At 34.4% G+C, this 14,095-nt stretch overlaps 2 protein-coding genes across 2 annotated transcripts; one reads left to right on the plus strand and one right to left on the minus strand.

The window, feature by feature from the left end:
• Window positions 1-2,611: 2,611 nt before the first annotated feature.
• On the minus strand, window positions 2,612-3,676 carry LOC141708669 (uncharacterized). Its single transcript, XM_074512414.1, has one exon. The coding sequence runs from the start codon at window positions 3,674-3,676 to the stop codon at window positions 2,612-2,614; it is 1,065 nt and encodes a 354-aa protein (XP_074368515.1).
• Window positions 3,677-9,323: 5,647 nt separating this feature from the next.
• LOC141668791 (uncharacterized) lies at window positions 9,324-11,458 on the plus strand. The gene is made up of 3 exons (XM_074475808.1): window positions 9,324-9,515; window positions 10,400-10,437; window positions 11,168-11,458. The coding sequence occupies exons 1-3, from the start codon at window positions 9,443-9,445 to the stop codon at window positions 11,279-11,281; spliced, it is 225 nt and encodes a 74-aa protein (XP_074331909.1). The 5' UTR covers window positions 9,324-9,442; the 3' UTR covers window positions 11,282-11,458.
• The last annotated feature ends 2,637 nt before the right edge of the window (window positions 11,459-14,095 follow it).

A 14,095-nucleotide genomic window follows, 5' to 3' on the forward strand; every position in this document is an offset into this window, starting at 1 on the left:
CATGGACATATTACATTATTAGTATATCCATCTTTCAAAAGATATTCACTGAGACGATTGTACCACATACGACCCGACTGTTTCAATCCGTATAATGATCTCTATAATTTAATTGAGTAAATCTCTCGGGGTCTTGAACTATATGCTTCAGGCATTTTTAATCCATCAGGGATTTTCATGTAAATGTCACTATCGAGTGACCCATATAAGTAGGCAGTTACAACATCCATTAAATTCATTCGGAGCTCTTCTAGAATTGATAAACTTATTAAAAATCTGAATGTTGTTGCATCCATTACCGGGGAATAAGTTTCTTCATAATCGATTCCCGGTCTTTGTGAGAAGCCTTGAGCAACAAGGCGTGCCTTGTATCTCACAATTTCATTTTTCTCATTTCTTTTACGCACAAATACCCATCTATATCCGACGGGTTTTATACCTGCAGGTGTTTGGACAATAGGTCCAAAAACTTGGCGTTTTTCAAGTGATTTCAGTTCTGCTTCAATAGCTTCTTTCCATTTTGGCCAATCATTTCTTCTTTTACATTCATAGATCGATCTAGGTTCATGGTCCTCGATTTTTTCAGAAATGTCAAGTGCAGCTGCATATGCAAATATATCATCCATGACAATTTCTTTTCTGTTCCACCTCTTTCCTGAAATGACATAATTTATCGAGATCTCTTCATTATCAACAATTTCAGGTGTTTGATCATCCTTAGAAGACGTCTCTTCAGTGATCAATTCTATGATGTCATTTGATGTACCAACTTCCTTATCAAGTTTCCTTGTTTTTCTTGGAGTTTTATCCTTGGATCCAATAGGTCTACCATGTTTCTGGCGTGCTTTAGACTCATTTGCTAGCATGATTTTATTATCTTCTTCAGGAAGTTTAATTTTACAAGGAACATTAACAGCTGGTATGTGTGACTTTGTCACATTCTTGACATTAGTAAATGCATCAGGCAATCTATTTGCGACTTCTTGTAGGTGGATAATCTTTTGAACTTCAAGTTCACATTGATTTGTACGAGGATCAAAATGAGAAAGGGATGCTGCATTCCATAAAATTTCTTGCTTTTCTTTTTTAAATTTTATCTTATCTCCCCCTAATGCAGGAAAAACTGTCTCATCAAATTGACAATCGGCAAACCTTGCCTTGAATAAATCACCAGTCATGGGCTCCAAATATTTAATAATTGAGGGGGAGTCAAACCCAACATATACCCCTAATCTTCTTTGGGGTCCATTTTTGTTCGTTGGGGAGGGGATATCGGAACATAAACTGCGCACCCAAAAACTCTTAAATGAGAGACATTCGGTTCTGTACCATTTATAAGTTGCATAGGGGAATATTGATGATAAGAGGTCGGTCGTAACCGAACCAAAGAAGCCGCATGTAAAATCGCATGTCCCCAAGTAGAATTTGGTAAATTCGTTTTCATAAGTAAAGGTCTAGCAATCAGTTGTAGCCTTTTGATGAAAGATTCGGCCAGACCATTTTGAGTATGTACGTGGGCAACAGAATGTTCCACTTCAATCCCAATTGACATACAATAATCATTAAAAGATTGGGATGTAAATTCCCTTGCATTGTCCAATCTTATTTTCTTTATATTATGATCAGGGAATTGTGCTCTTAACCGAATTATTTGAGCAAAGAGTCGTGCAAAAGCAACATTACGAGTGGATAATAAACTAACATGCGACCATCGTGTTGATGCATCAATGAGTACCATAAAGTACTGAAATGGCCCACTAGATGGGGTAATTGGTCCACATATATCTCCTTGTATTCGCTCCAAAAATTTTGGGCATTCAATTGAAACTTTCACAGGAGATGGTCTAGTTATCAATTTTCCTTGAAAACAAGCAATACAAGGGACATCTTTAGATAAAGGAACAATTTTGTTCTTGAGAGGATGTCCATTTGAGTTTTCTATAATTCTTCGCATCATTGTTGAACCCGGATGGCCTAAACGATCATGCCGCATCATAAAATTAGTTGGGTCCTCTAATTTTTTGTTCACCACCATATATGATTCAACTGGATTTATGAAGGTGTAATACAATCCAAATTTATATGAGGGGAGCTTTTCAATTAGCTGCTTCACCCCTGAGACAACTGATGTGATATATAAAAATTCTTCATCATTTGCATTTGTTGTCTCTATGTGATATTCATTTTTACGTATATCTTTGAAACTCAAAAGATTTCTTTTTTGATTTGATGGAAAACATTGCATCATCAATAGTAAGTCGTGTTCCATTAGGTAACACTATATTTACTCTTCCAGAGCCATCAATAAGATCTGATGCACCAGATATGGTGTTCACATTAGCTTTAGCTAACTTTAGATGCGAAAAATATTTTTGATTTTTTAGGATTGTGTGTGTTGTTGCACTGTCTGCTAAGCAAAGTGATTCCTCATCTTTTATGACATATGATGAGAGGCTGCTATCCATGTTCTTCACAAAAATAAAGCAAAATTAGAAAATAAAATATCTCATAATATTCCATTGATTTGAAATTAAGCAACAGATCAAACAAAAAGTTTATAGTTCATCCGTAAATACATAAACACTTAATAAAATAAAACAAGGCCTTTTATTTAATTGGCATCATCACCGGCAAATTTGGCCACCTCCATATTGCCATCTCCAAAGAAATCAGACACTTCCATGTAAGTAGAGTTGAGTGGATCAATTTGATTATCTCCACCAAGGTGAGTTTCAAGCTGGGAAAGACCCAGAGGATCATGTTGCTCAGTAAAATTAGTCTCAACACATTTTAAAGAAGTTTGGTAGAGATCAACAAGGTGTTTGGAGGTACGACATGTTTTACTCCAGTGCCCTTTCATTCCACAACGATTACAAATGCTTTCAACCCTTTGACCCATCATATTTCCCTTAGGCTTTTCCTCATTCTTTGTCCACTTCTGGTGGTGAGGCTTCCTTTTAAAATTTGAGAAGTTTCGATATTTATGACCTCGACCATGACCAAAACCACGTCCACGGGCATGTCCACGGCCTCGTCCAAATCCACGTCCTCGTCCAAAATCAATATTAGTAACAGCATTCACTTCAGGGAATGGTGTGGAACCAGTTGGACGAGCTTGATGATTTTTCATCAAAAGTTCATTATTTTGCTCAGCAAGAAGCAGGACAGAAATAAGTTCAGAATATTTCGTGAACCCTCGTTCATGATATTGCTGCTGCAGGAGCATATTGTTGGCATGAAAAGTGGAATAAGTCTTTTCCATCATATCTTTATCGGTTACATTTTCACCGCATAATTTCAGTTGAGAAGTGATTTTGAACATTGCTGAATTGTACTCGCTTACACTTTTATAATCTTGCAAGCGCAAGTGTAGCCAATCATAGCGAGCCTTAGGGAGTATCACAGTTTTTTGATGATCATATCTCTCTTTTAGATCATACCAAAGGTTTAACGGATCCTTAACAGTCAAGTATTCAGTTTTCAAGCCTTCATGAAGGTGATGTCGAAGGAATATCATGGCTTTTGCCTTTTCTTGCTCAGTTTTCACATTTCCTTCCTTTATGGTGTCTCCAAGACCCATAGCATTAAGGTGGATTTCAGCATCAAGAATCCACGTTAAATAATTATTGCCGGTGATATCAAGTGCGTTGAATTCAAGTTTCGTGAGATTTGACATTTTTCTTTCTACAAAAATATAATTAAATTAAATTCATTAAAGCAAACACGTATTAAAGAATACACATTCATACACGAGCCATTGCTATTAAGAAGTAAGCATATATTCACAAAATAACAAAAATTTGACAACCAAATGCGTGCATAAGTTTAAAAATAGGCATATCAATTGAATATAAATAAAATCCTTAACATGGCAAAAGTTACGTACAAGGTATATTATGCAGGAAAAGATCAAAATAAGATAATAACAATTTTAATAAACCTCGGTTTAATATTTAAAAATACACCAGAATTTATATGCATGGTATAAAAGGATCAAACATGTCACTAAAATATATTACCAAGTAAACATAATGTACATACTAAAAATATGTTATACACTTGGTTCAGAAAAATACGGGACAAGTATGTGCACATTAATCTATTACAAATTCATATTTTTTTTTAAATCACAAATATTTAAAACAATTATATTTAAAACAAAAATCATATGAAACAATAGCAAATTATAACAAAGATGGTAAGAACACTAATAAATAAGTGGAATAAAATATTTTATACAGAACATATAATAAAATTATATATTTACCTTAATTAACATAACACGGTTAGAAAATAATAGGAAATAATAAGACTATAAAAACTACAGGAACCATAATCGTTGAGTCCATAGTACAAACATAAGAGTGAATGAGTTACCAAATCTAAATCCAACTCCACCAACTAAAGGAAAAGGCAGTAGGTTCTGGTAGTCAAAAGCAAAAGGAAGACTCCAAAACATATATACAGAAAATTAAATGAACAAGTTTAAAAGCTACACCACCACATGTCACTTGTGATTCACAAGCCAAGAAAACCATGGCGTACATATCATGTATTTGTATGCTAAGGACAAGTAATTACACATGCATTACAGAAAACAAGTGAGCCATCATATAAAGAACATGAAACTTATGGCGTAGGATGCCTACCCAGTACCAGCATGTGTGCTCAGAACATTTAGTATTAGCATGCACTTCATGTTACAAGAAGTAAGGAGATAAAGTACCTTAAAAGATTGACTCCCAGCCACCAGAAAAACAGAAACGCTAAATATAAGAACGTCGTGCTGATAACGTGTTATATTTATATAATAGATATACTAGAAACTAGAGAGAAACTTTGGAGAGGATAATCTCCATCTTATTCATGTATATAAACAATGTACAAACAAACCTTTATATAGGCCATCTAATCATAGGTTACAAGATAATTGTAACACCCCCAAATCCGGGGTCGGGGATCCGGGTTGTCACGAGTTCCATTTCCCTTAATAACACCCAATCTTAATAATTACTCAACTACTCTGTACTGTGACCCCACAATAAACACACACACCACACGTTATAGTCTCAGAGATGAACATCCAAAAATAACCACAAGTTATTTTATTCCACAATTATCTGCCAATACACCTTAAAAGGTTTTCTGAATAAATTTACATTTCTTTGCCATTATTACAATTCATAATTATACATAAATCTGGTACATTAGAAGTTGAAAGCCTAGCCTATTGGTAGTTCCTACCTCAGCTACGGCGGCATCAATGCTTCTAGAAAACTGTGGAACGTCTCCTAATCGCTTGCGAATCGGGAGCTTGGTCCTGTTCATCCTTTCTATTTGTTGTTGTGTGATGAAAGAAGAAAGCAAGGGTGAGCAGCAAGCCCACCAAAATAATATGTATAATGATTAATAGTATATGAGCCTTCTCATAGTACTCATGAAAGTCTTGGTCAAAAGAAATGAACCAAGTTTGATATCTTAATGCGATGAAGTCGCAAAATATTCAGTATATATACATATATACTTTTCAAAATCTTGGAAGTCCTCTTCCATGCATAATACACACAAAGTCCCAGTGTATAACTGTATAAAAAAATATCGTTGCAAGGTGATCTCATATATCTAACCTTGTCTCAACGTTTTTCTGAAAATCTTTGCCATTCATAAGACAATTATTAACTAGATATAAGTTTAAAAGATGAAGTTACCAAATGCTTCACTACACTTATATCATTTATAAAGCTACTTGAACTACCACTGTTTAAAGTATAAAGAGTTTTCAACAATTCATCACATAGATGAGACTACAAGACAAGATTTGAATAGATTAAATCTTTGAAATTCTATTAAAGGAAATGAAGTCATGATATACTTCATTACGTTCTGATATATATATATATATTTATATATATATCCACATATACATCTTCTTCATACAATTTCCTGAAAACCTCTGTCATGTAAAGTATGAACAGAATTGCAATATCCAATAAATTTGGAAAGGAAAAGAATTTGGCATAAACCAGATATCTTGCTGATCAGGCAAAGATACCCATAAGTAACCTTTTCTACTAGTAGATGGACGAATTCCCCACTGGTCATCACCCTGGTCGTAATAGGACCTTATGCTGGACTGCCACTCAGCCACTTATGCATTTGATGGACTCCCACTGAGCCACTTACACTATCATGGACGCCCACTGAGCCCATGTTGCTTATGCCGACTCAATAGATGGACTTACTTCCCGAACGTTGGGTAAGTAATCAATTCATTTACCAAAACTGCAACCGTGTTGCGAATATAAAATACACCACAGAGCCGGATCCCTCAGGTTTTGAGCGAGTATTTAAATCCCCTTAAAAAGAAAGATCTTAAATATAAAAATGAGTTTTGGGATCCGCTCTAACTTTTAAAAAAATCATTTTGAAGACTCGAAAACACTTTATAGAGTGTTTGGAGTAAAGCTGATTTAATGAAGTAAATCAGTCCCCAGAATATTTAGAAAATGACTGAATATTATTATTTAAATAATATTCCCATAAAGAATAATCTTTATAAAAATAATTGAAGTAGAAGTATTAAAACTTATACTTGAAACGAGTATTAAATAACCAAAGATATACTTATATGAAAGTACTATCTTTATTTGAATAATCAAAAATAAGTTTGATTATTTACACCTTATTCTTTAATAAAATAAAGAACAAATCTCAGCAAATAATCGGAGTCATAGATCCTCAAATGAATATTCAAAAATATTCATTAAATAATATAAACTGAGTCATAAGCCCTCGAATGAATATTCAAATATTATTCAATAAATAATATAAAAGAGTCATAAGCCCTCGAATGAATATTCAAAATAATATTTATTTAATATAAAGGAGTCATACGCCTTCGAATAATATTCGAAATAATATTCAATAATAAAATAAAGTTAAAGTTATCGAATAAACCTTATTCGATTAATAGTTTTGAAAACTATGACCATATATATATATATGTATATATATATATATATATTTATATCCATATATACAAAATCTACTCGGGATCCTCGACTCCCGGTTTTAGAAAATATTTCCACCTTTGGGTCCCTATACTAAGGGTATATGCAAATTACCGCTATCCTCTAGCATAGGTATTATCAACAATTATATATGGAAAGAATACGAAACAGGCATGCATATATATATACCATAGCAGCATGCTTCAATATATAACAACATTTGCTAATTAACCAACATGCATCTATCGCAAGATAATGCAAATACATATATACATCACAACAACAGTTATAACTGGTAGAAAACTTGCCTTAGCGACTGGGGGTTACGAATGGCTCGGGACGAGTTTGGTAACCTATAAACAACAAGTAAGTTGGAATTAAACCAAAGTCACTTGTAAATCTATACTTTAACTAACTTAGACTCTAACGCTTATTTTGCGCTTACTGATTCACTTAAGTCACTCGAGTACCCTCGGCTCCACCATTTTTAATAATTTAACCTTTACGAGTTTTAAGGCGATTCCTTCGCGAGTGTCTTACCAACTGCCTAACACACTTACCATAAATGTTTCATACTTCACTTAGTCCTTTTTGGTCTTTAACCTATGTTTCAAAGTAAGGCGAGGGGAAAAGTTTCGTTCGCGAAACGCCGTTACTTGAAACGGTCGTTTCTCCTAAACCGTGCATCGGAATCGAACGAACTACATATCAAAACGAAGCTCGTAACATGAGCTATCTAAACATGGCAGTGGTCATAATCTAGCAGGGGGTTCTCGGGTCCTAATGTTATGCACAAAAACAGTCCAAAGAAAATCGGACGTTACGACGGCTATGTTTACGCGATTTCCCAATTTTAAACCATTCAAAACCAACCCAATTCAACCTCAAATCCAACATACAACCAACATCCATCCTTATCACATCATAACAACCCCAACCAATTCAATTTTAACATTCATACTTATGCCTAAGCTTAACTTTAACCATACTTAAGTTCTTTTAATCAAAACAACAACATTTACCATTCCATTTCAATACCAATTCAATCCCAAACTCTAAATCACCAACATCAAGCTACAATATCATCCTACTAATCAAAATCATCTTATAATATATAGGAATCTAGGGTTTGGAGATGATATACCTTTCTTGAAGTGGTGGGAGGAGCTAGGAAGCCTTAAGAAGCTTTGAGAAGTCTTAGGAATGCTTGGATCTTCAAGGAAAACAAGAAAAATTTCAAGTTAAAAACTTGAAAACACTATTCATAGTCTTCTTCTTTGATTAAATGAAGAAGATGGAGAAGGAATTGATGGCTTAAACTCATGATATAGCCCTAACTAAGCATGAAGATGATTAGGGAATTAACTCACCAATTTAGGAAGCTTGGATCTTTGATTTTTGAATTTCCTTGCCTTTTGAATAGTAAAAAGCCGAGAGCAAAGATGAACCATGCCTTGGTTGCTTTTTGATTTTGATGAAAAATGATTTTGCTTGGCTTGGTTGACTTGTTTTTGTGTTTGATTTAGTTAATTACCTTGTTGCCCTTGAATTTGTGTGGTTCTCATTCAACCACACCTCCTTCCTTCCCATGTCATGCCTATGTCATGTTGTGATGTCATCCTTCCCTCTTTGTCCTCCTCTCATTGGTTGGGTGACATCACTCACTCTAATCCCTTTGATTAACTTCCTAATTGTTTGCCTAATGACCGCTGATCTGTTATACGGTTCGCTTAACTTTCGTTTTCGTTTATCGTTTGAAGGATCATACCCGGGATCTTATTACTTAGGTTCCCTTAACCTTTCTCAATACATTATATTCCTTTTTATGATCCTCTATTATAATCCTTTAATTTAAATCATTTTTGTCCTGTTACCTTATACTTAATTCTTTCCGCATCTAGGGTATTTCCGGTAAAAATCAAAGTGTTCGGATTTGGATTCTGACGATCTTTACATACACTTATATCCCATATAAAGTACTAATAAAATCTCAGAATATTCATATCAGAACCCCTACATAGTGTGGCATGAAAAATTTTCTCATTCAGCAAAAACACTATTCATAAGGGTTTCAAAATTTCTCAAAAATTGGGGTTATTACAATAATGAAAAGCCAAAGGTTTGGAAGATCTAAAGCTTGGAAAGGCAAAAGGTTGTGGACTTCAAAAGTTGTGTTAAGCAAAACTCATCTGTGTAGGTTGTACATAACATTTCGATAATTTTTGTTATGCGCTAGTTTTTAATTTTTGAGGATTCCGGCATCATGGGCCAAGCCCAACACATTAGATTTGTAGAATGGTGATATGCTTTATGTTTAGCAAGGCCCAAACTTTATTTATCTCCGTCCCTAAAGTTATTTCTTGTACATAATTCCTCGTCTCGCCGACGTTTACTGTAAAATTATCCGATTATTCCTATTTCCCACAACTGAAATGGCAAGGGACAGCTGTCTTGCAAGAATCACCGCCGGAGTTGCTGTCGGCGGCGCTGTTGGTGGCGCTGTTGGTTTGTACTCTTTTCTTTAATTCATTTAATACTTGTATATGTATCACCTATTTTATGCCTTTTTAGCTTCTTGAAACCCTAATTGTAATATTTAACAAGTTTATTTTTGTATAGTTTTTCCCGTTTAATATGATTGAATTTGATGATTCTTGATTTTGTGTATATGTACTTACTGATAGTACTCTGTATAAGTCTTGTAGATTGGACTGTCTGTAAAATAAGGGCAAGTGTAGGAATTTTTATTTAGATGGCCTAAGAGCTAAAATACTCTTGATAGGTTACAACTCTCAGGCTAATTTCTCGCCTCTTTAGATGGGTAGTTGTATATTATTGGTTTAGTTTTCGAATGTTTAGATATGACTATAAGAGCAAGTCCAATGCTAGATGCAGAACTACTATTGTCATTGCTGTAATTTGGCACCAGAATGTGCTTTTTCATGCTAAAATAGACTTCACTTAGCATTTTGCAACTAAGTAACTTTAAATTTAACTAGTTTTTTGTTTCTATTTTAAATTTCATTTGAAGCACACACCAATATGCGTTTCATTTTTTGTTATTTGATGATGTGGCTAGATTTATATATGCATCGTTGGTTTCAAACTTAGGACCATGTATGCATATTTGCATCTAAAAATAGAACCCCTTTGGAGTTGAATTTTTTAACAATTGGTTCCAAATTATAAAATTTGAATCAATTTTAGCTTTGCATTGGACTTACTCTTTCTGTTTTTAGTTTGGGTACTTGTTCCTAATCTGCTTTTGCATAAAATTAAGTAGATGAATTAACAAAGACAGTGAGTATTGACTGCATAAGATAATTTATAAACAGTGGCATAAGCTTTTCTTGGTGCGGCTAATATAACGATTATTAAATGACCTGCAGGGGCTGTATATGGGACATATGAGGCTGTTAGATACAAGGTATAATCTTCGCTTGTTATTATAGTCTTTCCAGATATTTGTATGATTTGATTTTTACCGTTTTTAGTGGGATATACTTTTTGGCTTAATTGTTTGTCGCGGTGAAATACTTTAACGATATGTTGTGACAGGTATTTGGATGACGGTCATAGTTAATTTTATGTATTCTTGTTTCTTCTATGCCTAGGTTTTGTTATCCCAGAGAAATAAAAGTTGAAGTGGACTTAAGTTAGTTGGGTGATTTATCTGGATCGTTGTCAGAGTCTTCTCCAATTAGTATGGGACCAGTTAGACAGTTTATATAGCACTTTATATATGCTTCTTGAACAAATCTGTACAAAGATGAAATGTTAATATTTTAGTGTATATCACATCATCAACAGCTGTTTGTTTACCAGCGACGTGTTAGATCCAGTGATTTACTTTTTCATCACTGTCTAGTCTGTCTCATGTCCTTGTATAGGAATTGAGGTTTAGCTTGTTCCAAGACATTCTTAGTTTATTTTAATAATCTCTATATGTAATCCTGGTAACTGATTTTCAGGCACTATTAAATATTGATAACCTCGAACATTAAAGGCCCGAAGTTAGAGCTACATAGGTTTCACTACATGACTTCTGAATAATTCTTGTGTTTCCAGTTCGTCATTCTTGCAATATAATTTAGTTCTTGCAACTTCAGCTGTTAATGAATTTACTTTCTAAAATTTCTTTTAATAATAAAATGCAGGTTCCAGGGCTTTTAAAAATTAGGCATATTGGACAAACAACACTTGGGAGTGCTGCTATTTTTGGACTGTTTCTAGGTGCTGGGAGTTTAATACATTGTGGAAAGTCATATTAGGGAGTGTTTTGTTGACAAATAAGTTTAATGTGTATCAAACCATCAAGAATGAGATTATCCTTTTACTGTTCATGTTTAAGTATTCCTTTTTGTTGCTTTGATGTACGAGGAGAAACCCATTTTAGGAATTGAATGTTAGTTATTCCCGTTTATTTAATCGACTCATTAGTTGTTTCATCTGTGAACATTCTACTGAAACCTGATACCTGGTGTGCTTAAAGCATATTAGATGACTCACAGGTGCACTTCAGACGATCTGATAGCAGAGGGATTTTACATTATATCAATATATATGATTATTAATGTTATGAAGAACATGATAAATGATTTTAAGAAAACAACTATGTAAATTGTGCAGAGTGCTTACCCGGGCTTTTGGTACACCTAGGATTTTTAAATGTGTAATCTAGTTCCCAGGATTTCTAAGTTCCTGTGTAACAATAAAACTTGATAAACAAAGGAGGCCAAGGTATTTTCAGACATTTAAATACTTTGTGCTTATCTTATGTGAAGCTGCTTTTGGGGCTTTAGAGCTTCAGTAGACTTCTCTTGGTGCTCTTATTGCAAATCCTGATGTAGAAGGCTTAGGTGGTCCGAGATGAAGTGAAATTGTCCATATACGAGGATATTCTTGACCCGGGTGTGGTGTTGGCTCTAAAGGTCCTTTTTTCAAAAAATTGTGCGTGTTAAGGAAAGGTAGCTCATGTTCAATATAATGTTGTAGTTAAGTTTTAATATATAACTTCTCTTAAAAACAATTTTAAAAAACAATTTTTTTAAGTTTTGCTTTTGAAAATATTGTTTATCAACCTAAAATGCAACTTCAATATATATTTTTTCCGAATTTATTTTAAGGTTAATTCGAGTTGAAATCAAAAACACAACGGATTCAATATAAATCAATTTTAATATCAGTTTTTTAAAATATAAAACAAAGTGGTGTTTTTGGTTAAAAATGACTTAAACGCATTTTGTGTACGTGCACCCAGACTAGATGAGATATTGCCCTTCATATCTAACACTTATTTAAGAATTACTAAAAAATTGTGTCTCGCCCTGAGTTCTGTGTTAACTTTTTGAGGGGTAAATCAGTTTTATAATATTTTAACGGATCTGTAATGTATGTATAAAGTGTAGTAACCCCCTCTTGTTCCCCATCTCAATTTCCAACCCTATTTTCACGGCTCATTCTTGGGCATAACTCGGAATGGATGAAAAAATGCCTCATTGTGATGATTTGCTCGATCTGATGTGGGACTGTAATCAGCTCAGCATGATGAAGATGCACTGGTTTGGGGAGAATGGTAGGAGGCTCTGCGGTATGGGGGAAGAGCAATATGGATATCACATGTGGATTGACCCACCACTTGGTTCACGGGCTGTTGCAGTCATCGAGGAGCTGCATGATATAATTGCTGAGTCGATGCACAAGTACGAGGGTAGGATTGATCGTTTGATTGAAAAGTATCAAACCCATATGACTGCAATGAAGAGAAAGGAAGAAATGACATTGATTGCAATGTTTGTGTTGTTCTCATGCATGATTAATATGGTATTTCAGGCTGTTGGTGAGAACACTGAGATTTCAATGACTGAATCTGATTCTGAAGAAGAGTAAAGCAGTGAAGTGTTTGTTTCTAGTATGACATTGTTGAAATGTTTGCTTTAAGTATCTTTTTTGTAATTTAGGTGTTGGTTGTTAGTTTATCATCTTTTTGGTGTAATTTTGTTGTTTGCCCTCCTCCTGATCCTACTTCAGTGATACCATTTGGGGCACCTTCACTAGACTTAGATTCTCCTCTAGTCCTTCTTTTAGTTTTGCCTACATCAGCTCATCCATTGGATGCACCATCTCCATCAATGGCACTCTCATTGGCACCAACAGTTGATGCCTTATTCTTTGGTGTATTATTCCTCATTTCGAACTGCTTTTCACAGCCATTACTCTATCAACCATATGCAATAATAATTATGACCATGAATCTCCACTTCATGACTATCACTAATTAGTAAAGTTCGTAAGCATTAAAAAGTAAAATACTTTTACCCTAGCTGGGCACGTTCTTGCATTGTGGTTGTATTCAATATAATAGCTGCATTTGACCTTTCTGTTTTGCCTTTTCAGTCTTGTTGGATATGTATCGGCACATCATTTCTATTATTTCTTTTTTTAGGCCAGCCTATTTGAGACTTAACTTGTATAGACAAAAGGCTTGTGATAATTTATTGCCTCCCACACTTCTTCTCCACATATAGGTTTTACGATATGCTGATAATATGACAACAATATGTCCTTGTGGTATGAGTGATGGATGAATGGTTCAAAAGGTTTCTTATTCTAGGCAATACATGCACATGTATGGTAACATGGGATGCCAGACAACTCCCACTTCTTGCAAGCACATTTATGAGCATCTAGATTAAGAACCATCTATATCCACCAGATGACCTTTTGCTCTTACCATGTACCTTCTCCATTGCCTTGACATGTGCCCTGAATTCCCTCTTTTTAATTCTCTCGGAATTGTGATCACAAACTTTATCACCAGTGCTATCTACATTGAAAAAAATCGCAGTAAATACTATAGTCAGCAAATCCCTATCAATTGCAGGATTGTATTCCTCATCAATATCATCATCATTATACTCTACATCATCCACGCCACTTAAAAGATTGTTTAAATTATCTTGCACATGCTTATCATTCATGTATTCAATGTTTGGATCCTGAGATGGTGCATACTCTTGTGTTGAATTCCCATAAGCACCAATAACATATACAACCTTTATTGTTATTAAATAAACATGCATAAC

This window comes from Apium graveolens, chromosome 1 (assembly GCF_009905375.1).
Source record: "Apium graveolens cultivar Ventura chromosome 1, ASM990537v1, whole genome shotgun sequence".
Taxonomy (NCBI): Eukaryota; Viridiplantae; Streptophyta; class Magnoliopsida; order Apiales; family Apiaceae; genus Apium; species Apium graveolens.

Coding starts and splice junctions, on each gene's coding strand:
- LOC141668791 (XM_074475808.1), top strand. CDS start 9,443: ATGGCAAGGGACAGCTGTCTTGCAAGAATCACCGCCGGAGTTGCTGTC. Junction 9,516..10,399: donor CGCTGTTGGTGGCGCTGTTG/GTTTGTACTCTT, acceptor AATGACCTGCAG/GGGCTGTATATGGGACATAT. Junction 10,438..11,167: donor ATGAGGCTGTTAGATACAAG/GTATAATCTTCG, acceptor AATAAAATGCAG/GTTCCAGGGCTTTTAAAAAT.
- LOC141708669 (XM_074512414.1), bottom strand. CDS start 3,676: ATGTCAAATCTCACGAAACTTGAATTCAACGCACTTGATATCACCGGC.